The sequence below is a fragment of the Salmo salar genome, chromosome ssa09, assembly GCF_905237065.1.
Source record: "Salmo salar chromosome ssa09, Ssal_v3.1, whole genome shotgun sequence".
Lineage (NCBI taxonomy): Eukaryota > Metazoa > Chordata > Actinopteri > Salmoniformes > Salmonidae > Salmo > Salmo salar.
Genome location: NC_059450.1, coordinates 92372495 through 92396691, shown reverse-complemented (window position 1 = coordinate 92396691; position 24197 = coordinate 92372495). Strand labels below are relative to the sequence as shown.

At 44.5% G+C, this 24197-nt stretch overlaps 1 protein-coding gene and 1 pseudogene across 1 annotated transcript; both read left to right on the top strand.

Annotated features, from left to right (window-relative positions):
* The first annotated feature begins 709 nt into the window (after nucleotides 1–709).
* On the top strand, nucleotides 710–3159 carry LOC106612250 (uncharacterized). Its single transcript, XM_014213245.2, has 4 exons — nucleotides 710–1251; nucleotides 1594–1957; nucleotides 2103–2229; nucleotides 2679–3159. The coding sequence occupies exons 1-4, from the start codon at nucleotides 848–850 to the stop codon at nucleotides 3146–3148; spliced, it is 1365 nt and encodes a 454-aa protein (XP_014068720.2). The 5' UTR covers nucleotides 710–847; the 3' UTR covers nucleotides 3149–3159.
* Nucleotides 3160–16200: 13041 nt separating this feature from the next.
* On the top strand, nucleotides 16201–18065 carry LOC123744805 (mucin-2-like; annotated as a pseudogene).
* The last annotated feature ends 6132 nt before the right edge of the window (nucleotides 18066–24197 follow it).

Genomic DNA, 24197 nt, shown 5'->3' with positions numbered 1-24197 from the left:
ACACATACAGAGCCTACTACTACTATAAGATCACACTGACAAAGACACATTTATAAACGGGAGGATTGGGAAGGGCATCAGGTATGCAATATTGCAGTGCCTGGCCAGCCGAGGTGTTTATTAACACATAAACACAACCAGTGAACTATTTATTATCAAATCTACTGTAGGTTTCCAAACAATGTGAAACAGGATGGAAGGTTTTCAGCTGTATCCTGTCTGTTATATCCAAAATGCCTTGTTCTTTCAACAGCTTCACTAGCAACTAATTAGTGTATTTGTGTGATGCAGTGTGAGGTTTAACTTTCTTTTTGTGGCTACACCATTTAGCTAAGAGACAGATGGACATGAAACTGGTATGACTAATTATTGTTTACACATTACAACCTCATTTCTGAAATCATATTTCAATCAGCAGGTGATTTTGAAGTGATGTTTTCAGAGGTTGTTCAAGACAATGTTGTGGCAACTGGTTAACCAAAACTCACAAGAGCTGGAGATTGTTATCTATGGATAAAAAATATATCAGTCTTGGGATGGTGTGTATGAGAACAGAAAGCTATTAATATCCCTATTACTCAATGAACACAGAATATTAAACCTCAGGTAGAACCATGGAGAATCTTCCTTCTTAAGAACATCCATTATGACATCAATAACTCCTGTTATTACAGTTCCGGAGTCATTCAGCATCGGCTGTTGGGGGAGCCAAACACAGGAATGAAAACAGAAGACTAGACAGAATAATAATAACACAGATTGATTCACAATTTGGAATGATGAGTTATAAGATACTGTACATACAGTAGGGTTCCTGACCCTAACTCTAACCCTCATCCCCTGCAGGATGTCATCAGGTCCTGTGGTGGAGAGTGAGGGGAGTAGAGCACAGGCCAATCTGGCAGTGACTTCAGTGTACAGGGAAGGTCCACCCTCCCACCTGGCTGTGACTGTGTTGAGGGCCACTGGCCTCAGAGCTAAGACCTTTCATGGGGGCAGCAACCCTTACGCTATCCTCCAGCTGGGGCAGAGGAGAATCACCACCCCTGTCATCCACGATACCCTGACCCCCCACTGGAACTGTGAGCTCACCTTCCCCCTGCCCTCCTCGGCCCCCCGGGATGCCACCGCCGCAGCCCTGACCCTGACCATCCACCACCGACGCTCCCTACTGGCCCTGCCTGATAAGTTCCTGGGAACTGTGAGCTTCAGGCTGGAGGATGTTGTCAAGAAGAAGGACGGGAACAAAGAGTGAGTTGAGAAAAACTGATTTCAACTGATGTAATGTAAATATATACCTTTTATCCAACAGTCATGCGTGAATACATTTTTAACATATGGGTGGACCCGGTAATCGAACCCACTATCCTGGCGTTGCAAGAGCCATGCTCTACGTACTGAGCTACAGATGACCAGTAATATATAAAAATGTAATGTACAGGATGTAATGTATATGATTTACCCAATCTGGTGGCATACTGTACGCTATAGAGATTATACCTCTATAGCTCATTCAAAACATACATTTAAAGCTGTGACCTGTGAACTACTCACAAAAGAAGAGCAAGAAAACAGGTTTTTTTTTTTCTTCAGGTGGTATGTCCTCAATTCTGAGCCGAGGAAGAAGCTAAAGAAGCGTGGACATGTGGAAGTGTCTTTCAGGCTGTACAGAGAGAGTAGCTGCCTTCCATCCCACTCCCAACCTGTCACCCAAACCCATTCCCAATCTTTCACCCAGACCTACTCCCAACCCCTCACCCAGACCAAATCCCTCTCCCACTCCCAACCCTCCACCATTCTCTCCCACTCCACAAGCCTCTCCCAGCCCTCCAACCTTCCCTCCCACTCCCTCACCCAGCCTCAATCCCAATCCCACTTCCAACCCTCATCCTCCATCTGCACCAAGAGCCACATCAGCTGGGAGAGTGACACACACTGCTTACCACCTTCTGTTCAGGTCAGTCCTTTAAGACAGGAACATGACGGCAGTTCTAGAATAGAATAGAACAGTGTTGGGGGTTGGTGTGTTGAGTAGTGAGTGACTGGCCCTCTCCATTGTGTTGGGGTTGGTGTGTTGAGTACTGTGTCCATTGTGTGTGCAGCCGGTGGTAAAGCATTGGGAGCCAAACCATCCATCTTGTGGAGAGGAGAATTCTGGAGTGCTGGACTCAGTTCCACCACCATCTGTACCAGCAGACAGCTCAGACTGCGTCAGCATCACTACAGCTGGTATGATGTCTTTGTACATTTTACATTTACATTTTAGCAGACACTCTTATCCAGAGCGACTTACAGTATTGAATGCATACATTTCATACATTCTTTTTCATACTGGCCCCCCATGGGAATCGAACCCACAACCCTGGCGTTGCAAACACCATGCTCTACCAACTGGGCCACAGTTGGTAGAGTTGTCTCTTAGTGGTTTTGTCTCTTAGAAAGTATTTGTCAGTCTTTTTTTTTTAAATAGATTTGCTTGATCACTTTCGCAATTGTATACTTTCATATCATTTGATAGCGATAAGGAGGGACAGTAGTGTAGTGTGTTTTGCATTAAAGCATTGAGCTCTGATGGAGAACAGAAAACAGAGAGATCACCAGAATTACATCCAGACAATAGACAAGTGGAAAACTCTCTTTCCCACCTTCTCTCTTTCCCTTCCATCTACCCAACCCAGAGTGCAGCAATAACATCAGATCAGTATCCTATTTCCCTGCATCCATCCTCACCTGTGAGACTGGAGACCTGGAGGACGGCCAGGAGGCCAGGGAGTGTCTGCTGGACCCAGGACGAGGACACAACTCCCGTCAGGGTCCCCTGGAGGAGACATCTACAGCAGGGAGCACCATCGGGACTCAGACTTCCAGTAAATTCCAAATGTTCCCATTCCAACATTCCCAATGCCAAGGGAGGGGGAGAAGGGTCTCTTTCAGGTCCTCCTTCCTTTCCAGACTGAGGCGTCTCCGCTACAGGTTGGACTCAGGCGAGGCCAGCGGGGAGAGGCGGACTCTGAGACTCCCGGTCTGCTCCAGGATGTTCTCCCGGTCGACCTCCCCACCTTACGACATGTTCCCCAAGATAGATGTGTCAGAGAGGCCACAGGGTTTCTTGTCACGGCTCTTCCCCTGTCTAGGTAGAAGAGAATGACAATAAAGAAATACAAGCCTGACTGCACAGAATGTATCCTGTACCTTATAATACAACATTTCAGATGTACGGTGTCCATTTTAGGAAAGTCACACATCCATGAACGTTAAAATAACTTTCTCTTTTCTACCAAACTTCAGTTCTTCTTGTTGCAATTCACAGTTTGTTTGTGTCGTTTGTTATACAGAACACTTGTGTTGTTTTGGAAAAGGGGGGGTGACAGAAAAGAAGCGACAATTTCTCCACACCTGAGGTGGCGAAAATCTCACCTCCAGAGCAGCGCCAGGTGTGACGGTGGGAGAGACAATAGACTGGTTTCAGCTCTAAAGCCAATCAGAGGAAAGTTTCAGAAAAGTTAAAAGTTATATTTCTTTCTACATTATACACCACCCACATCTATGCAGGTGAAGGTTTAGTTAGGCAGGTAGAGGTATAGTTAGGTAGGTAGAGGTATAGTTAGGTAGGTAGTGGTATAGTTAGGTAGTAGAGGTATAGTTAGGTAGTAGAGGTATAGTTAGGTAGGTAGAGGTATAGTTAGGTAGTAGAGGTATAGTTAGGCAGGTAGAGGTATAGTTAGGCAGGTAGAGGTATAGTTAGGTAGTAGAGGTATAGTTAGGTAGGTAGGTAGAGGTATAGTTAGGCAGGTAGAGGAATAGTTAGGTTGTAGAGGTTTAGTTAGGTAGGTAGATGTATAGTTAGGTAGGTAGATGTATAGTTAGGTAGTAGAGGTATAGTTAGGTTGTAGAGGTATAGTTAGGTAGGTAGATGTATAGTTAGGGAGTAGAGGTATAGTTAGGTAGTAGAGGTATAGTTAGGCAGGTAGAGGTACAGTTAGGTAGTAGAGGTATAGTTAGGCAGGTAGAGGTATAGTTAGGTAGGTAGCGGTATCGTTAGGTAGTAGAGGTATAGTTAGGTAGTAGAGGTATAGTTAGGCAGGTAGAGGTATAGTTAGGTAGGTAGAGGTATCGTTAGGTAGTAGAGGTATAGTTAGGCAGGTAGAGGTATAGTTAGGCAGGTAGAGGTATAGTTAGGTAGGTAGAGGTATAGTTAGGTAGTAGAGGTATAGTTAGGCAGGTAGAGGTATAGTTAGGTAGGTAGAGGTATAGTTAGGCAGGTAGAGGTATAGTTAGGTAGGTAGAGGTATCGTTAGGCAGGTAGAGGTATAGTTAGGCAGGTAGAGGTATAGTTAGGTAGGTAGATGTATAGTTAGGTAGTACAGGTATAGTTAGGCAGGTAGAGGTATAGTTAGGTAGTCGAGGTATAGTTAGGTAGGCAGGTAGAGGTATAGTTAGGTAGTAGAGGTATAGGTAGGTAGTAGAGGTATAGTTAGGTAGTAGAGGTATAGTTAGGTAGTAGAGGTATAGTTAGGCAGGTAGAGGTATAGTTAGGTAGTAGAGGTATAGTTAGGCAGGTAGAGGTATAGTTAGGTAGTAGAGGTATAGTTAGGTAGTAGAGGTATAGTTAGGTAGTAGAGGTATAGGTAGGTAGGTAGAGGTATAGTTAGGTAGTAGAGGTATAGTTAGGCAGGTAGAGGTATAGTTAGGCAGGTAGAGGTATAGTTAGGTAGTAGAGGTGTTTATACATCCCAATAAGTAGGAATGGAGATAAATATGAACTTTTTGATTGTAGGTTTCTGAAGATGTGTTATTTTCAGAGGGGAAATTGGTGTGAAAAGGTATTTAACCACACTGTCTGCTGTGGGGGAGTTACAGTACAACACCGAGGTCCCATACAGACAACAGAAGGCGGATGCAACTTCCTTCCAGACAGACAGGAACTGTATCCCAAATGGCACCCTACTCCCTTTATAGTGCACTACTTTTGACCAGGGCCTATCAGGCTATATAAGCACTAAATAAGGAAAAGGGTGCAATTTGTGTGACTCATCCAGGCTGTGTCCCACAGTCCATGTGGTGTGTGATGCATCTGGAGGTAACAGGACAGCAGAGTGAGGTTGATACCTTTTCACACGTCTGATGAGTGATACAGAATTGAGGGTGGAAGTGGAATAATTGATTTGGGCGACTGCCACTGTGCATCATGGGAAACAGCTGTTGAGTTGACGATTACACCACCACCACACCTTGTGATGGCATAATACAAACACTATAAATCAGGGACCAATATGCAAATTATATCTGGAAAGGAAATAGCCTGCGTCTACATCTTTAACAATTATAATACTGAAGTGTCACAGGTTCAGTGGCGATTTTATTATGTAAATCTTGTTGGGGCAAATTCAACCAAAAGATTTTTCAATGCATGCCAGCAAAGCCACTACACAACACTAAACAATACATTAATTGGACTATAATGGTGCCCACAAACTGTTAGGGCCTACGTGAAGTTGTCCCAGCAGCAGAGTCCCAACAGCAGAGTCCCAACACCTTACCACTGTTATACCTGGCTATCAGCGGAGCCTTGTCTGGCAGCAAAACAGTTCATTCAGCCTCATTTACTACTACCTTTTAAAAAAACATAGCTGATATGGCTGACTTGCTTAAACTAATGTGCTTTCTAATGACTATTGAGATGTACAAACTATGGCATAAGGGGATGACGAGTGGATAAGAGGCAATCCGTTATTTCGATTAAGACATTAATGAGCGAGCTAGGACGGACATAGTCAATATAACTATTTGTTCAGCACTTTTGAAATGTACAGCGACAGAACTCAGAACATGGGCTGTTCTTACAGTATTCTCTCTGTATACCAAGTCAGAACTGTAGAATAAATAAATGGGCTATATAAACAGACAATGAAAGCTCTTACAATATTTGATAATGACATTTCTCTAAAACAGGCTGTAAGCTATGTGCACCACCAAGTCAGAACAGTAGGCTAAGTTCTGAGGGGGAAATGAACCAAATTATTAGGGTGATGCACATGGGCTACTAACAGCTTACTACACAACATACACTTTGTAATACTTTATTAGCTACGGTATACATATCTCCCTGGGATATTACATCATTTATGCAACTGCATACAATACATTTTTGGACTCACTTGAACAGGAAGGTGGCACAGCGGTCCATCTTGGGAACATTTTGTCATCAAACTGTCATCAAAGTCTATCATTCTCTGGATTTATGGTGCTTTCAAGACAACTGGGAACTCAGAAAAAAATAAGGCTGAATCATGATGACGTTAGTGATCTTCAGGGCGGAGCTCTAGAAAGAGGCCTGAGTTTCCGACTTGGAATTCCGAGTTGGATGACCGTTCAAAACATATTTCTCCCTACATTATACACCACCCACATCTACAGAACATACACTTAGTATTACTTTCTTGGATACAATATACCTTCAAGGCTGTTGGAAAAGCATTCCTCATGAAGCTGGTTGAGAGAATGCCAAGAGTGTGCAAAGCTGTCATCAAGGCAAAGGGTGACTACTTTAAGGAATCTCAAATATAAAATATATTTTGATTTGTTTAACACTTTTTTGGGTTTCTGCATGATTCCATATGTGTTATTTCATAGTTTTGATGTCTTCACTATTATTCTACAATGGAGAAAATAGTAAAAAATTAAGAAAAACCCTGGAATGAGTAGGTGTGTCCAAACTTTTGACTGGTACTGTATATATATATAATTATGTATATATATATTTAGCTACACAGGTGGGGCGGCTCAAACAGGTGGGGCACTTCCCCACCCGCCCTGAATGACGGTTTCCCACTGCATAGCTGTGACATATTTGCATGCCTGGCCATGTGACTTGAGCTGCATGTATTTAAACCCCCGTTTTGTGTTTCTTGGGGGCCACCCACAGGAAGTGAATGAAGTCTGGAGACATGGTGCAGCACATGTTTTTGACAGAGCAGGTGAAGACTTATTTTGGTAAAAACAAATGGCTATTGTATTTGTTTGAGCTGAAGTGAGCTCTTCAGAAACTGAAAAACTGCCTCTTGGGCTGCATTGCTTCCTGTGTCCCTGTTTCGTTTCTTTGTATGGTTTGTGTGTCTCTGCTGCCTGCTGCTCAATACCACACCTGGAACTTGTCACCTCAGCTTCACACTGCTCAATACCACACCTAGAACCTGTCACCTCTGCTGCCCGCTCAATACCACACCTAGAACCTGTCATCTCTGCTGCCTGCTCAATACCACACCTAGAACCTGTCACCTCTGCTTCCTCCTGCTCAATACCACACCTATAACCGGTCACCTCTGCTTCCTGTTCAATACCACACCAAGGACCTGTCACCTCCGCTTCCTGATACCTGTTCAATACAACACCTAGAACCTGTCACCCCTGCGTCCTGCTTCCTGCTCAATACCACACCTAGAACCTGTCACCCCTGCTTCCTGCTTCCTGCTCAATACCACACCTAGAACTGGTCACCTCTGCTTCCTGCTCAAAACCACACCTAGAACCTGTCACCTCTGCCTCCTGCTCAGTACCACACCTAGAACCTGTCACCTCTGCTTCCTGCTTCCAGCTCAATACCACACCTAGAACTGGTCACCTCTGCTTCCTGCTCAAAACCACACCTAGAACCTGTCACCTCTGCTTCCTGCTAAATGCCACACCCAGAACCTGTCACCTCTACTTCCTGCTTGCTGCTCAAAACCACACCTAGAACCTGTCACCTCTGCTTCTTGCTTCCTGCTCAAAACCACACCTAGAACCTGTCACCTCTGCTTCCTGCTTCCTGATCAATACCACACCTAGAACCTGTCACCTCTGCTTCCTGCTCAAAACCACACCTAGAACCTGTCACCTCTGCATCCTGCTCAGTACCACACCTAGAACCTGTCACCTCTGCTTCCTGCTCAAAACCACACCTAGAACCTGTCACCTCTGCTTCCTGCTCAGTACCACACCTAGAACCTGTCACCTCTGCTTCCTGCTCAATACCACACCTAGAACCGGACACATCTGCTTCCTGCTCAATACCACACCTAGAACCTGTCACCTCTGCTTCTTGCTTCCTTCTCAATACCACACCTAGAACCTGTCACCTTTCCACCTTGTGACAAAAGTAGCACTTTAATACTGTACAATCTAAAGAGAAGTAGCTGAAACAATATCATCCTGATCGTTACTGCGCCAACCACAGCACAGACGAAGAGACATGGCCTTGGGCCTGACAATGGAAGCACCTCAACAGCAAAGAGGCACTGGCTGTGTCCCAATACCCATAGAGTACCACAGTATGAGTCATAATACCCATAAAACCTTGCGGTCAAACAAGGAAATGGTTCCAATCGTTTTTCCACCATTATTTTTTCCTATAGGGGATTTTAGAAACACTTATCAATATATAACGTCATGCCAGGGTAAGCCTACACGAAACACAGCCCTTATTTTAAGTGTTTCTAAAATCCCCTATTGGAAAAAATAAAGGGTGGAAAAACAATTGGAACCATTTCCCTGTTTGACCGCTAGGTGTTATGGATATTATCACACCTCCACTGTGGGGCTCTATAAAACTATTGGAACCATTTCCCTGTTTGACCGCTAGGTTTTATGGGTATTATGACACCTCCACTATGGGGCTCTATAAAACTATTGGAACCATTTCCCTGTTTGACCGCTAGGTTTTATGGGTGTTATGACACCTCCACTGTGGGGCTCTATAAAACTATTTGAACCATTTTCCTGTTTGACCGCTAGGTGTTATGGGTATTATGGCACCTCCACTGTGGGGCTCTATAAAACTATTGGAACCATTTCCCTGTTTGACCGCTAGGTTTTATGGGTGTTATGACACCTCCACTGTGGGTCTTTATAAACCTATTGGAACCATTTCCCTGTTTGACCGCTAGGTGTTATGGGTATTATGACACTTCCACTGTGGGGCTCTATAAAACTATTGGAACCATTTCCCTGTTTGACCACTAGGTTTTATGGGTATTATGACACCTCCAATGTGGGGCTCTTTACTTGCATCCTAAATAGTAGGCCTTTTGAGTAAGCGAAAACATAAAGTTTAATAGAATGCGACATTTTGAAAATCGAGAATACTTTAAATGCCGGGATGTCATACTCACTTTGGCTTTGACAACAGCTGATCAATTAAACATGGGGATGCCCTATCGAAATCAATGAATTGTGGAAAAAAACGCATTCTCAGTATGCGAAAATATATATTTTTTAAACAATTGTATGGTTTAAGTGCCAGGATGTTATACACAATTAGATGCACACTTTTCCCACAATGCTTTGGAAGAGGTGGGCTGTGAGTGATAGGCCTTAATTCTCTTCAACTAGCCAAACAACAAAACTGTGCTACTTAGACGCCGACTAGTGAAGCTTTTGCGATGGGGTTCAAATATACAGTAGGATAAGTCATTTAGTTTTCTCATTAAAATTATCACGAGTATCGCATTGTACAGTCGTAGCCAAAAGTTTTGAGAATGACACAAATATACATTTTCACAAAGTTTGCTGCTTCAGTGTCTTTAGATATTTTTGTCAGATGTTACTATGGAATACTGAAGTATAATTACAAGCATTTCGTAAGTGTCAAAGGCTTTTATTGACAATTACATGAAGTTGATGCAAAGAGTCAATATTTGCAGTGTTGACCCTTCTTTTTCAAGACCTCTGCAATCCGCCCTGACATGCTGTCAATTTACTTCTGGGCCACATCCTGACGGATGGCAGCCCATTCTTGCATAATCAATGCTTGGAGTTTGTCAGAATTTGTGGGGTTTTGTTTGTCCACCCGCCTCTTGAGGATTGACCACAAGTTCTCAATGGGATTAAGGTCTGGGGAGTTTCCTGGCCATGGACCCAAAATATCTATGTTTTGTTTGTTCCCCGAGCCTTATGGCAAGGTGCTCCATCATGCTGGAAAAGGCATTGTTCGTCACCAAACTGTTCCTGGATGGTTGGGAGAAGTTGCTCTCGGAGGGTGTGTTGGTACCATTCTTTATTCATGGCTGTGCTCTTAGGAAAAATTATGAGTGAGCCCACTCCCTTGGCTGAGAAGCAACCCCACACATGAATGGTCTCAGGATGCTTTACTGTTGGCATGACACAGGACTGATGGTAGCGCTCACCTTGTCTTCTCCGGACAAGCTTTTTTCTGGATGCCCCAAACAATTGGAAAGGGGATTCATCAGAGAAAATGACTTTACCCCAGTCCTCAGCAGTCCAATCCCTGTACCTTGCAGAGTATCAGTCTGTCCCTGATGTTTTTCCTGGAGAGAAGTGGCTTCTTTGCTGCCCTTCTTGACACCAGGCCATCCTCCAAAAGTCTTTGCCTCACTGTGCGTGCAGATGCACTCACACCTGCCTGCTGTCATTCCTGAGCAAGCTCTGTACTGGTGGTGCCTCGATCCCGCATCTGAATCAACTTTAGGAGACGGTCCTGGCGCTTGCTGGACTGGATTTCTGTTCTCATTGAAAAGTGTTTTCTGTTCTCTTGGTCTTCATCAGAGCTTTTAAACTAAATACTAAACCATCTTTTGATTTCTGAATGTGTCGGCACAGGGGACTCGGAATTTGGCTGTGTTATTGATGTCATGTTAAACAGGCCTTTTGATTTGAACATATGGATTGATTTAGTTCTCTAGGCTAGGCTACCTATTTAATTATTTAATTGATGGATCAAGCCTTAGCAGTCATTCTGATCTCGTTCCCAATTATCAGTGCTTTAGTTTGTTGTCCAGCGTTTCTGAATTTGCGATGTACCCGACTGTCCAGACTTTTCTGTGCAATAGCCTTTTGATTTGAACATTTGAAATGTTTTGGTGTGTGTACTAGGCTATTTGATTTAATTTATATATGTTACAACACTTTGCTTTCACTAATAAATATGTTGAAATAGAACCAAATGATCTGTTTCAGTCTTCAGTCCTTTTTTAATAGGATAGATGGGCTATGTGGGCTACACTATAGGTTGAATGTGATAGTCTGCCTATAACCAGCTTTTATTTAACTTGTCAAGTCACTAAGCCTGAGCATGAGTAGGCCTATAACTCCATTCCTATTCTATTCAGAGTTTAGAGAAATTTCTCAGATTGGAAATGAGCTATTTTCAGGCTGGTTAATGTTACGCGACTCTGAATCTAGAAAAATCCACCCGCACTCGGCCCCGCCCCTACCTACTTAGCCAGTCAGAAGCCGCTACTGTGTTGCGGAGGTGGCATACTGCATACTTGTTACTAAATGGTACGTGCTAAATAGTATGCAACGATGAGTGTATATAGTATGCAGTTTAAGTATGTACTACGCTAGTATGGGTATTCGGACATGGCCAGACTTCACCAGGTAACTAGCTAAGTGGACCTCAAATGAAAGGACCCCACAAAACACACAGTCGTCCTCCTTATGGTCATTCTGGATGTGGTGCATGCGAATAATCACATTAGTGTAGCTTAACTGGCAATATGTCTGAAATAACATCACTGAGAACTGGAGCGATTTGTGGGGATTTATTTGCCGCCTGCAGAGTTGACAACTGGTTGCAGTGTCAGCTCTTGTGCACATGCTCTGATGCACCTTCTCCCAAGAATAGACAGATGCCGTGCACCTAGCACACCACAATACAGTTGAAGTTTGATGTTTACATACACTTAAGTTGGAGTCATTAAAACTCGTTTTTGTGGTCCCATGCACTTTTGGCAAGTCGGTTAGGACATCTACTTTGTGCATGACACAAGTAATTTTTTACACAAGTAAACAATTGTTTACAGACAGATTATTTCACTTATAATTCACTGTATCACAATTTCAGTGGGTCAGAAGTTTACATACACTAAGTTGACTGTGCCTTTAAACAGCTTGGAAAATTCCAGAAAATGATGTCATGGCTTTAGAAGCTTCTGATAGGCTAATTGACATCATTTGAGTCAATTGGAGGTGCACCTGTGGATGTATTTCAAGGCCTACCTTCAAACTCAGTGCCTCCTTGCTTGACATCATGGGAAAATCAAAAGAAATCAGCCAAGACCTCAGAAAATAAATTGTAGACCTCCACAAGTCTGGTTCATCCGTGGGAGCAATTTCCAAACGCCTGAAAGTACCACATTCATCTGTACAAACAATAGTACGCAAGTATAAACACCATGGGACCACGCACCCGTGTTCTGTCTCCTAGAGATGAACGTACTTTGCTGCAAAAAGTGCAAATCAATCCCAGAACAACAGCAAAGGACCTTGTGAAGATGCTGGAAAGGCCGCGCAGCAAGGAAGAAGCCATTGCTCCAAAACCTCCATAATAAAGCCCGACTAAGGTTTGCAACTGCACATGGGGACAAAGATCGTACTTTTTGGAGAAATGTCCTCTGGTCTGATGAATCAAATATAGAACTGTTTGGCCATAATGACCATCGTTATGTTTGGAGGAAGAAGGGGGAGGCTTGCAAGCCGAAGACACCATCCCAACCGTGAAGCACGGGGGTGGCAGCATCATGTTGTGGGAATGCTTTGCTGCAGGAGGGACTGGTGCACTTCACAAAATAGATGGCATCATGAGGAAGGAAAAGTATGTGGATATATTGAAGCAACATCTCAAGACATCTGTCAGGAAGTTGAAAGTTTGGTCGCAAATGGGTCTTCCAAATGGACATTGACCCCAAGCATACTTCCAAAGTTGTGGCAAAATGGCTTAAGGACAACAAAGTAAAGGTATTGGAGTGGCCCTGACCTCAACCCTATAGAAAATGTGTGGGCAGAACTGAAAATTGCGTGCGAGCAAGGAGGCCTACAAACCTGATTCAGTTACACCAGCTCTGTCAGGAGGAATGGGCCAGAATTCACCCAACTTATTGTGGGAAGCTTGTGGAAGGCTACCCGAAATGTTTGACCCAAGTTAAACAATTTAAAGGCAACACTACCAAATACTAATTGAGTGTATGTAAACTTCTGACCCCCTGGGAATGTGATGAAGTAAATAAAAACTGAAATAAATCATTCTACTATTATTCTGACATTTCACATTCTTAAAATAAAATGGTGATCCTAACTGACCTAAGACAGGGAATTTTTTACGAGGATTAAATGTCAGGAATTGTGAAAAACTGAGTTTAAATGTATTTGGCTAAGGTGTAAAATATAAAAGTTATTATTTGCAATTCTTATTATAAATTATATTCAAACATGCCTGCAGAGAGTTGACAAAAACAGGTTGCAGTGTCAGGTCTGACGCACCTGTCCGGGCATAGCAACCACTAAGTACATGGCAACAATACACCATGCTACTCAACAGGCTGTGCAGCTAACACTGCTAGCAAGCTAAATAAACTTTTTAAACGTGATCGTGCGTTAGAAATTATTATATACAATGATAATTACAGCAAAATATATTCATACAAATGACAAAACATTTCTCCCACTTAAAGAGCATTTACATATTTGACACTTAAAAATAGATGAGCCGAGGACAACATACTGTACCTTCTCCCAGGGATAGGCAGACGAGAGAGGACGATAAAAGGAAAAGCAACAGGACCAAACAAATGGACCAAACCAACCAAGGATGCCCTATATACCCTGACATTATAAATGGACCAAACCAACCAAGGAAACCCTATTAACCCTGACATTATAAATGGACCAAACCAACCAAGGATGCCCTATCAAAACTGACATTATAAATGGACCAAACCAACCAAGGATGCCCTATCAAACCTGACATTATAAATGGACCAAACCAACCAAGGATGCCCTATCAAACCTGACATTATAAATGGACCAAACCAACCAAGGATGCCCTATCAAACCTGACATTATAAATGGACCGAACCAACCAAGGATGCCCTATCAAACCTGACATTATAAATGGACCAAACCAACCAAGGATGCCCTATCAAACCTGACATTAAACACTTTTAAACATGAGCTAATACACTGTAGTGCTTTTACATCCAATGAAATGACAGCAGATAAAATAGTACACAAAGAATGTAAATAATACAAAATAAATGAATCACCTCTTGACCCAGTCCTCTGCACAACTCCTTCAAAATGAATGTCCTCTGCACAACTCCTTCAAAATGAATGTCCTCTGCACAACTCCTTCAAAATGAATGTCCTCTTCACAACTCCTTCAAATTAAAAGTCCTCTGCACAAATCCTTAAAAATAAAAAGTAATCTGCATAATCAAGGCTAACAGCATCACTCTGCTACATTAGGAATCACTTGCTTCGACTGATCCACTTCTAAAACAATAAACGTCTGCTCTGTTCAGGCCTTGTATTCTTGAGCTTTTCTTGTCTGGTAAACACAACCTAGCTTGTTTTCTCACCCTCCCACCCCTTTTTACTTTAGAATCTGTTTCAGCCACCCCCAAAAATTGGCTCCAGCTCGGCTAGACACCTATCCTTCCCTTTTCTACCCGGCTCTGTGGCGCTCTCATTTAAAACGTGAGAAATTATAATTATCAGAATTATGCTTTTAATGATGCGTTAATTAGACTCCTAGAGTGAGATTAGCAAGCGCTTATGAATTATTAGCTGTGAAATCCTTCCAGATTCATACGTTTTTTTTACAGACGAGACCACAGAAATGTAGCTTTCTGCTTGGTGATTAGCGCGCCTCGAAATAACAGAACAGATTTTGGTACATATGCTTATGATTACAACTTTTATAAATGCATCGATTTAACTCTATGTTGTACAGGCAGTCTTGTAGTCTACTTAGGTTAAGTGACTATACACGTATACTCCTTGATGGCCTGGTTCACAGTCAGCTTTTGACACAACAGATGTTTGACTTGAGTTTGATGTAACTAGCTGTTACATCAAACCAGTATCCAGGACCTTAGACATATTGTGTCTGTGTTAAACTAGGTCAGAATATCCTGGTATAGGAATGAGTCACATAGACCTAGTACACTCATTTGTACAACCTGTAGAAGGCCGTGTTGGGAGCACTTCTCTGACTGTCACTAGTCCAGAGACGACAAAGGGAAAACTTAACAGAGCGTGCAGGGAGAATTTGGGTAATCCTTCCTTGTAATAACCACCTCTAGGTTGTTTTGAATCTGAGGCGTCCCAGACGGCCATTCTTGTTCAACCACTGTGTCCGTGGCCATCCTCTTTAGGCCCTGGCGTTCCGCTCTGTCATCTGCTGTCCAAACTACAGGAGGGAAATGGATGGTAATGGAGCTGCTAATTTGCAGGATGTGGGGCTGGGAACATCCTACCTGATCCTCCTGCTGCTTAACATGCACGGTGGGGGAAGCTGAAGCTATAGAGTTAAAGGATGCACGGTGGGGGAAGCTGAAGCTATAGAGTTAAAGGATGCACGGTGGGGGAAGCTGAAGCTATAGAGTTAAAGGATGCACGGTGGGGGAAGCTGAAGCTATAGAGTTAAAGGATGCACGGAGGAAGCTGAAGCTATAGAGTTAAAGGATGCACGGTGGAGGAAGCTGAAGCTATAGAGTTAAAGGATGCACGGAGGAAGCTGAAGTTATAGAGTTAAAGGATGCACGGTGGAGGAAGCTGAAGCTATAGAGTTAAAGGATGCACGATGGAGGAAGCTGAAGCTACAGAGTTAAAGGATGCACGGTGGAGGAAGCTGAAGCTAATGAGTTAAAGGACCACCACCATCACCACCACCACCACCATCACCATCCCCATCACCACCACCCCTACCACCACCATCATCACAACCCCCACTATCACCACCACCACCACCACCATCACCACCATCATACCACCACCATCACCACCACCCCATCACACCATCATCACACCATCATCACCACCCCTACCACCATCACCACCAACACCACCACCATCACCACCACCATCACCACCATCATCACCATCCCCACCATCACCACCCCAACCATCACCACCACCACCCCAACCATCACCATCACCACCACCACCACCATCATCACCACCACCCCCCACCATCAACACCATCATAACCATCACCACCCCCATCATCACCACCCCCCACCATCACCACCCCCACCACCACCATCACCACCACCATCACCACCACCACCATCACCATCCCCATCACCACCACCACCGCCATCACCACCCCCCACCATCACCATCACCACCCCCACCACCACCATCATCACCACCACCCCCACCACCACCATCATCACCACCACCATCACCACCACCCCCACCATCACCACCATCATCACGATCACCACCCCAATCATCACCATCACCACCACCACCACCACCATCATCACCACCACCCCCACCATCAACACCATCACCACCCCAACCACCACCACCATCATCACCACCACCCCCATCATCACCACCCCCACCACCACCATCATCACCACCACCACCACCATCACCACCACCACCACCATCACCATCCCCATCACCACCACCACCATCACCACCCCCACCCCCACCATCACCACCCCCACCACCACCATCATCACCACCACCACCCCCCACCACCACCATCATCACCACCACGACCATCACCACCACCACCATCACCATCACCACCACCATCACCACCACCACCATCACCACCACTATCACCACTATCACCATCACCACCACAACCACCATCATCACCACCACCCCATCATCACCACCCCCACCATCACCCCCATCACCACCATCACCCCCATCACCACCATCATCACCACCACCACCATCACCACCCCCACCATCACCATCACCACCCCCACCACCACCATCATCACCACCACCACCCCCACCACCCCAACCATCACCACCACCACCACCATCACCACCCCAACCATCACCACCACCACCACCATCATCACCACCACCCCCACCATCAACACCATCATACCACCACCATCACCACCACCCCATCACACCATCATCACCACCCCTACCACCATCACCACCACCACCACCACCATCACCACCACCATCACCACCATCATCACCATCCCCACCATCACCACCCCAACCATCACCACCACCACCCCAACCATCACCATCACCACCACCACCACCATCATCACCACCACCCCCACCATCAACACCATCATAACCACCACCACCCCCATCATCACCACCCCCACCACCACCATCATCACCACCACCACCACCATCACCACCACCACCATCACCATCCCCATCACCACCACCACCACCATCACCACCCCCACCATCACCATCACCACCCCCACCACCACCATCATCACCACCACCATCACCACCACCCCCACCATCACCACCATCATCACCATCACCACCCCAACCATCACCATCACCACCACCACCATCATCACCACCCCCACCACCACCATCATCACCACCACCACCACCACCACCATCACCACCACCACCACCATCACCATCCCCACCACCACCATCATCACCACCACCACCCCCACCACCACCATCATCACCACCACCACCATCACCACCACCACCATCACCACCACTATCACCACTATCACCATCACCACCACAACCACCATCATCACCACCACCCCATCATCACCACCCCCACCATCACCCCCATCACCACCATCATCACCACCACCACCACCATCACCATCCCCATCACCACCACCACCACCACCATCACCACCCACACCATCCCCATCACCACCCCCACCACCACCATCATCACCATCCCCACCATCACCACCCCAACCATCACCACCACCACCACCATCACCACCCCAACCATCACCATCACCACCACCATCATCACCACCACCCCGACCATCAACACCATCATAACCACCATCACCACCAGCCCAACCACCACCACCATCATCACCACCACCACCCCCATCACCACCACCACCACCACCATCATCACCACCTTCACCACCACCACTACCATCACCACCCCACCACCACCATCATCACCACCACCACCATCACCACTATCACCATCACCACCATCACCACCATCACCACCCCCACCATCACCATCATCACCACCACCACCATCATCACCACCACCCCCACCATCAACACCATCATAACCACCATCACCACCAGCCCAACCACCACCACCATCATCACCACCACCATCACCACCACCACCCCCATCATCACCAACCCCACCCCCACCATCATCACCACCACCACCACCATCACCACCACCACCACCATCACCATCCCCATCACCACCACCACCACCATCATCACCACCTTCACCACCATCACCACCACCACTACCATCACCACCCCACCACCACCATCATCACCACCACCACCATCACCACTATCACCATCACCATCACCACCCCCACCATCACCATCATCACCACCACCACCACCATCACCACCCCCACCACCACCATCACCACCACCATCACCACTATCACCATCACCACCACCACCACCATCACCACCCACACCATCACCACCCCACCACCACCACCACCATCACCACCACCATCACCACCCCCAACACCACCCCACCACCACCACCACCATCACCACCCCACTACCACCATCACCACCATCATCACCACCATCATCACCACCACCAGTTGACCGGGGCAGCTCTAGCAGGGCAGAAATTTGATTAACTGACTTGGAAAGGTGGTATCCTATGACAGTGCCACGTTGAAAGTCACTGAGCTCTTCAGTAAGGCCATTCTACTACCATGTTTGTCTATGGAGATTGCATGGTTGTGTGCTTGATTTTATACACATATAAGCAACGGGTGTGGCTGAAATAGCTCCTAGTGGTATTACAAAGGCATCAGTGTACAACACAATAACAGAGCACTGCTCAGGTTATATTACCCAGAGAGCCTTCCAACAACTCTGAGGATATTGGATAGATGCTCACCAGACCTGGGTCCAAATACTATCTGAAATAATGTCTATATTTCAATTACGTTATCTGTCCTTTATCTGTGATTGAGCTTGCCTGGCTTGACGGACAAATAGAATAGTGAAAAAAAGTACAAACCGCCCATATGGTGGAGCTCAAAGTGTTGAGTATTTGAACCCAGCCTGTATTGGAGACTCACAGCCAGGTAACCTGTTGTCTCCTCTCGTTATAACATTAATTAACACACTGCTACCTTGCTCAATATTTGGTAACATTACCACTGTCTGCTTGCGGATGTAAAAATGTACAGGATTCCACTTTTAATTAAGAAGCTCATGCAGCACAGGTGTGCTAAGGAGGAAGCCTACCTCATTTGAATAAAAATCATCCTGTTTAGAGGGAAAATTAATTAACGCTGCTCGGAGTATAAACGATGAAGATGACATTTCTGGGAAAGAGTAGTGAAATGATGCCAAAATGCTAATTGAGATCTCAAAAGGCTTCCGGTTATTTGTTATATGCTTATTTAATGAGGTTTGTTTTGAGACAATTATTACTTCAGTTTGTTTTTTACTTTAGTCACCAACTCAGTAATTTATGTCATAGAAGCTCTGGAAATCATTTTACCTGGGATTTGTTATTTACACTGTACCACCACATAATTCGAAATGGAGTTGAAAATGAACCCTTGAACCCTTGACATGGACCCTTAAAATGAAAATGAACCCTTGAACCCTTGACATGAACCCTTGACATGAACCCTTAAAATTAAAAGGAACCCTTAAATTATAATCTCTGAAGGTAAATTGACACGGTAAACCTGTGCTTTGAATGAATTATCCCTAATATTATTAATAGCAATATTGACTTCCAGTAGTTTATATTCTATTCTACTCTACTCTACTGTGTATCATGGTTCATCCATGAGTCTAAAGGATAATTTACTGAAAGCCCAGTCAATTTACCTTCAGAGATTACAATGTTTAAGGGTTCATTTTCATCAGACAACATTATACAAAATGACAGAATAATAACACTACATTAAGCATCATCGTGACATGTGGAATTCACAGAGCTGCCGGTAAGGTAGCTACTGTAGATAAGGTAGCTACTGTAGATAAGGTAGCTACTGTAGATAAGGTAGCTACTGTAGATAAGGTAGCTACTGTGGCTCAGTTGGTAGAGCATGGTGTGTGCAACGCCAGCATGGTGTGTGCAACGCCAGCATGGTGTGTGCAACGCCAGGGTTGTGGGTTTGATTCCCATGGGGGGCATGAAATGCATGAAATGAAATGTATGCATTCACTACTGTAAGTCGCTCTGGATAAGAGCGTCTGCTAAATGACGTAAGGTAGCTACTGTAGATGAGCTGTAGGTAAGTTAAAGGGGGAATACCGTGCTCTTCTCTTTTGGAATGATAGCTGCCTCCCAAATAGGTCCTGGTCAGAAGAAGTTGTTCACTGTAAAGGGAATAGGGTGCCATTTGGGACACTGAGAGTGTTGAACGTTGGTTTAACCTGCAAGCATGTCATTAAAATGTTCTCTCCTCGCCTGCTTAAAGCAGCAATTAGTGAGCGTTGTGAAACAGGTATTGGATATTAAAAAAAAACTCTCTCACACCATATCTCATGATCTATCTACTTTGAACATTCTAAGTCAATACCCACTTGGGGAAAATGCAAAATCTTTCCATATCTAAGATAGCTAGGTGCTTTTATCACGCCTCACATTTTAACATTGATAAAAAGAAACCACAAAGTGATGATGAAGTGGTGTTTTATCCCAATCATACCACGTAAATAGACCAAAGACATCCACCCAACAAAGGCCTGACTAGACAGCAGTGGAACAAGCCTCTGCCTACAGCCATGAATAACTTACAGTTAGTTGCCTGTGTGTGTGGTATGTCTGTGAATTAATAACACAGTAGAGAACCTTGTCTTCAGAACTTTACCAGAACCCACATCATCAACCTTCACCTGCAGTGAAACAACCAAGAACCTGTCTCACCCTCTCTCCTGGCTCACCCTCTCTCCTGTCTCACCCTCTCTCCTGTCTCACCCTTTCTCCTGTCTCACCCTCTCACCTGTCTCACCCTCTCTCCTGTCTCACCCTCTCACCTGTCTCACTCTCTCCCCTGTCTCACCCTCTCACCTGTCTCACCCTCTCTTATGTCTCACCCTTTCTCCTCTCTCACCCTTTCTCCTGTCTCACCCTCTCTCCTGTCTCACCCTCTCCCCTGTCTCACCCTCTCCCCTGTCTCACCCTCTCTCCTGTCTCACCCTATCGGGGGTGGAGCTCCATTCCAGCCTGGGTGCAGCTGTGCTCATGTTAAATCTAACCCTAACTCTAACCCTAACCCTAAGCCTAGCTTCATGTCCACATCCTGGTTCAACCCTAACCCTGAATCTCCATCATGGGTAGGCAGGCCTATACCATCCCTAACCCTGAATCTCCATAATGGGTAGGCAGGCCTATACCATCCCTAACCCTGAATCTCCATCATGGGTAGGCAGGCCTATACCATCCCTAACCCTGAATCTCCATAATGGGTAGGCCTATACCCTAAACCTGAATCTCCATCATGGGCAGGCCTATACAGTCTATGGGTCATCTGATGGGAGTACAAGTAATTATTTTACTTCTGTCTTGATTTCCTGTTTTAGATAATGGTTAAATCAGATCATGAAAAAATGACCTAAGATTTAGACTTCCGTCTTACACATCCATCAAAGGATGAGCATCATTGTCAGTGGCTTCTATATACAAGATATAGAATATAACAAGGCCCTTATAGGCCAGAGGAATGGAAAGGAGAGGAACTGAGAAACAGGGCGATCCCTTTAAATAGTAATGCGGCAATAGAACACAAACAAGAGATGCGCGATCACATCGGACGAAACCTGCTGTCGAGTGTTGATTCTGTCTGTCTGTCTGTCTGTCTGTCTGTCTGTCTGTCTGTCTGTCTGTCTGTCTGTCTGTCTGTCTGTCTGTGATGTAGGGAAGAAGCGCTAATGGGTAAGTGTGTCAGTTTAAAGGGGCAATCTGGGATTGGTACATCCGTTTTTTGACTTTTAAATTAATGATGTATAGCCATTGATTCTTGAAGAATATAACTTATAATGCCTCATGAGCTAAGTTCAAATGTCCTACCCCCAACATAACCCCAAATACTGTATATAATAATACAAATATTAATAAATAAAATAATAATAAATCGCATGGATAGTCAGTTCTTGCAACCATAGCTCCGTCAATGAATTTGTGAGTGGTTACATTTCTCCAGACCCATCCCTCAGCTGATTACAAAAAAAATGTGGTTGCTTTGTTTTTTCGAATCCCAGATTGCCGCTTTAACGTTGGAGTTTGCAGGAGAGGCGTTGGCAGGGGAAGAGAAGGCTCTCATCAATGTTTATTAATCATCAGCTAGATATGATACAGTAATAGCTGTGGTATTTTTACACCCCACCACAGTCAACATAACGCACAAAGTGGCTTTGGCTAAAAATCTTATAGCATTGACTTAATTAGTGGTAAGTCTGCTTAAAAGCCACGCAACACTGCTGGTATAACAGACAACGATCCTCAACTAATCAACTGTCAGTCAAGGTCTGAGCCAAAAGTGAGAGTGTCTGTTTTTCAGAGTTGTGATTGCAAACAAGTATTTGGTAATGGCATGGCCAATAGTAGGCTACTGTATGAGAAACATTAGGACCCAGTCTGACCTATACCATGGATACATTAGGAACAGATAACATTGTATTACTGTAATATAAGTATTTTATTTTTATTTTATTAGGATCCCCATTAGCTGTTGCAAAAGCAACACACGAAACATGAAACATAATACAGAATTACATAATACAGAACATCAATAGACAAGAACAGCTCATGGACAGAACTAAATACATTTGAATAGGAGAAAAGAAAGAATAGTCTTTACTTTAAACTGTGGCTTTCCGTGTGTTTGAAGGAAGCACAGATCTGGTTCTACAGAGTTTTCCAGCAGCAGGTGTGACTAAGGGTTGCTAAGGGGGATTCATTCTAATCCAATCAGTGTTTTTTTCAATGATAGTAAACACATCTTTATTATGTCTGAAAGCATTATAAGACATGTTAATCAGGGTGAGAAATAGCTGCGTGTTTGTATTCAAAACATCATTATATCTAGTCCTTACGTTGAGATAGCACTTAAGTACACGTGTCTATCTGGTTGTGTTATTCTGGGTCAATCCAAAATGTCAGTTACATGCGGTACTGAACCCTTTAGCGATAGCTAAATTGACTGTCATTCAGTGCGGTGTGTGTAGTGTAGACAGATCGTGGTTGTTTTAACGGCAGTGATGAACAGACGTCTGAATGGTGTTAGTCTGATCACAAGTCTTTGTCTATACTTTATACTTGAGCTTATTGTCAACATAAGACACTACGCCTGTGGAGATGGAAGACTCATCAACAAACACACAGACACAATCAAATCCAATGATTATTTCGCTGAACATTTAGAATAGATTCTTGTGGCATATTTATTTTTTATTTTCATCATTCATTACACTTTAATTAAAGACGCATCTCCAGGACCCTTAAGCACAACTAATTCGTAACATATAGTACGAATTGGAAAATTAAAACAGACAAAATAAAACATTTGCAGGTCATAGCATATCATACGAAACGGATGAGGTAGCGCACAATCTGACGAGGAAAAAAAAGGGGACCGCCTTTTGGCTCGTGGGCAACACCTACTGGCTGAAATTAACGCATCTTTAAAGCCTCTTCTTCTGATTCATAAAACCAATCAATTACAATCTGGGTCTGACTAGCAGCAACCTAGAATTGGTTAGAGCTGCTGTCCTTTTCTCTAGTACCCTGTAGCCTATGACTGCAGACTAAACAGGTGTCAGGCGAAGAAACAGGCCCTTCCAGTCTGTAAAGCAGCTAACTAGCTCCCCGGGTCGTGCCAACCTGTAATTATTACATCATTTAGGTTGTAAATCACACCCACTCTTGACATGGTATCATCACATCCACAGTGGCAATTTCAGAGCTACAAATCTAGCTGGACATGTGGTGGAGGAGGTGCCTGTCTCGCGTGATGCTATGCCACAAGGTATAAAGACAGGCAGGATTAATGGGGTGGTATGGGGTATGGAACCTGCCCGGGGGACTTATCATAAAGAACTAATATCTTAAATAACGCCACTTTAATAATGTTTACATATCCTACATTACTCATCTCATATGTACTGTATATACTGTATTCTATAACATCTACTGTGTCTTGCCTATGCCTGCCGGCCATCGCTCATCCATATAAACTCAGCAAAAAAAGAAACGTCCTCTCACTGTCAACTGTGTTTATTTTCATCAAACTTAA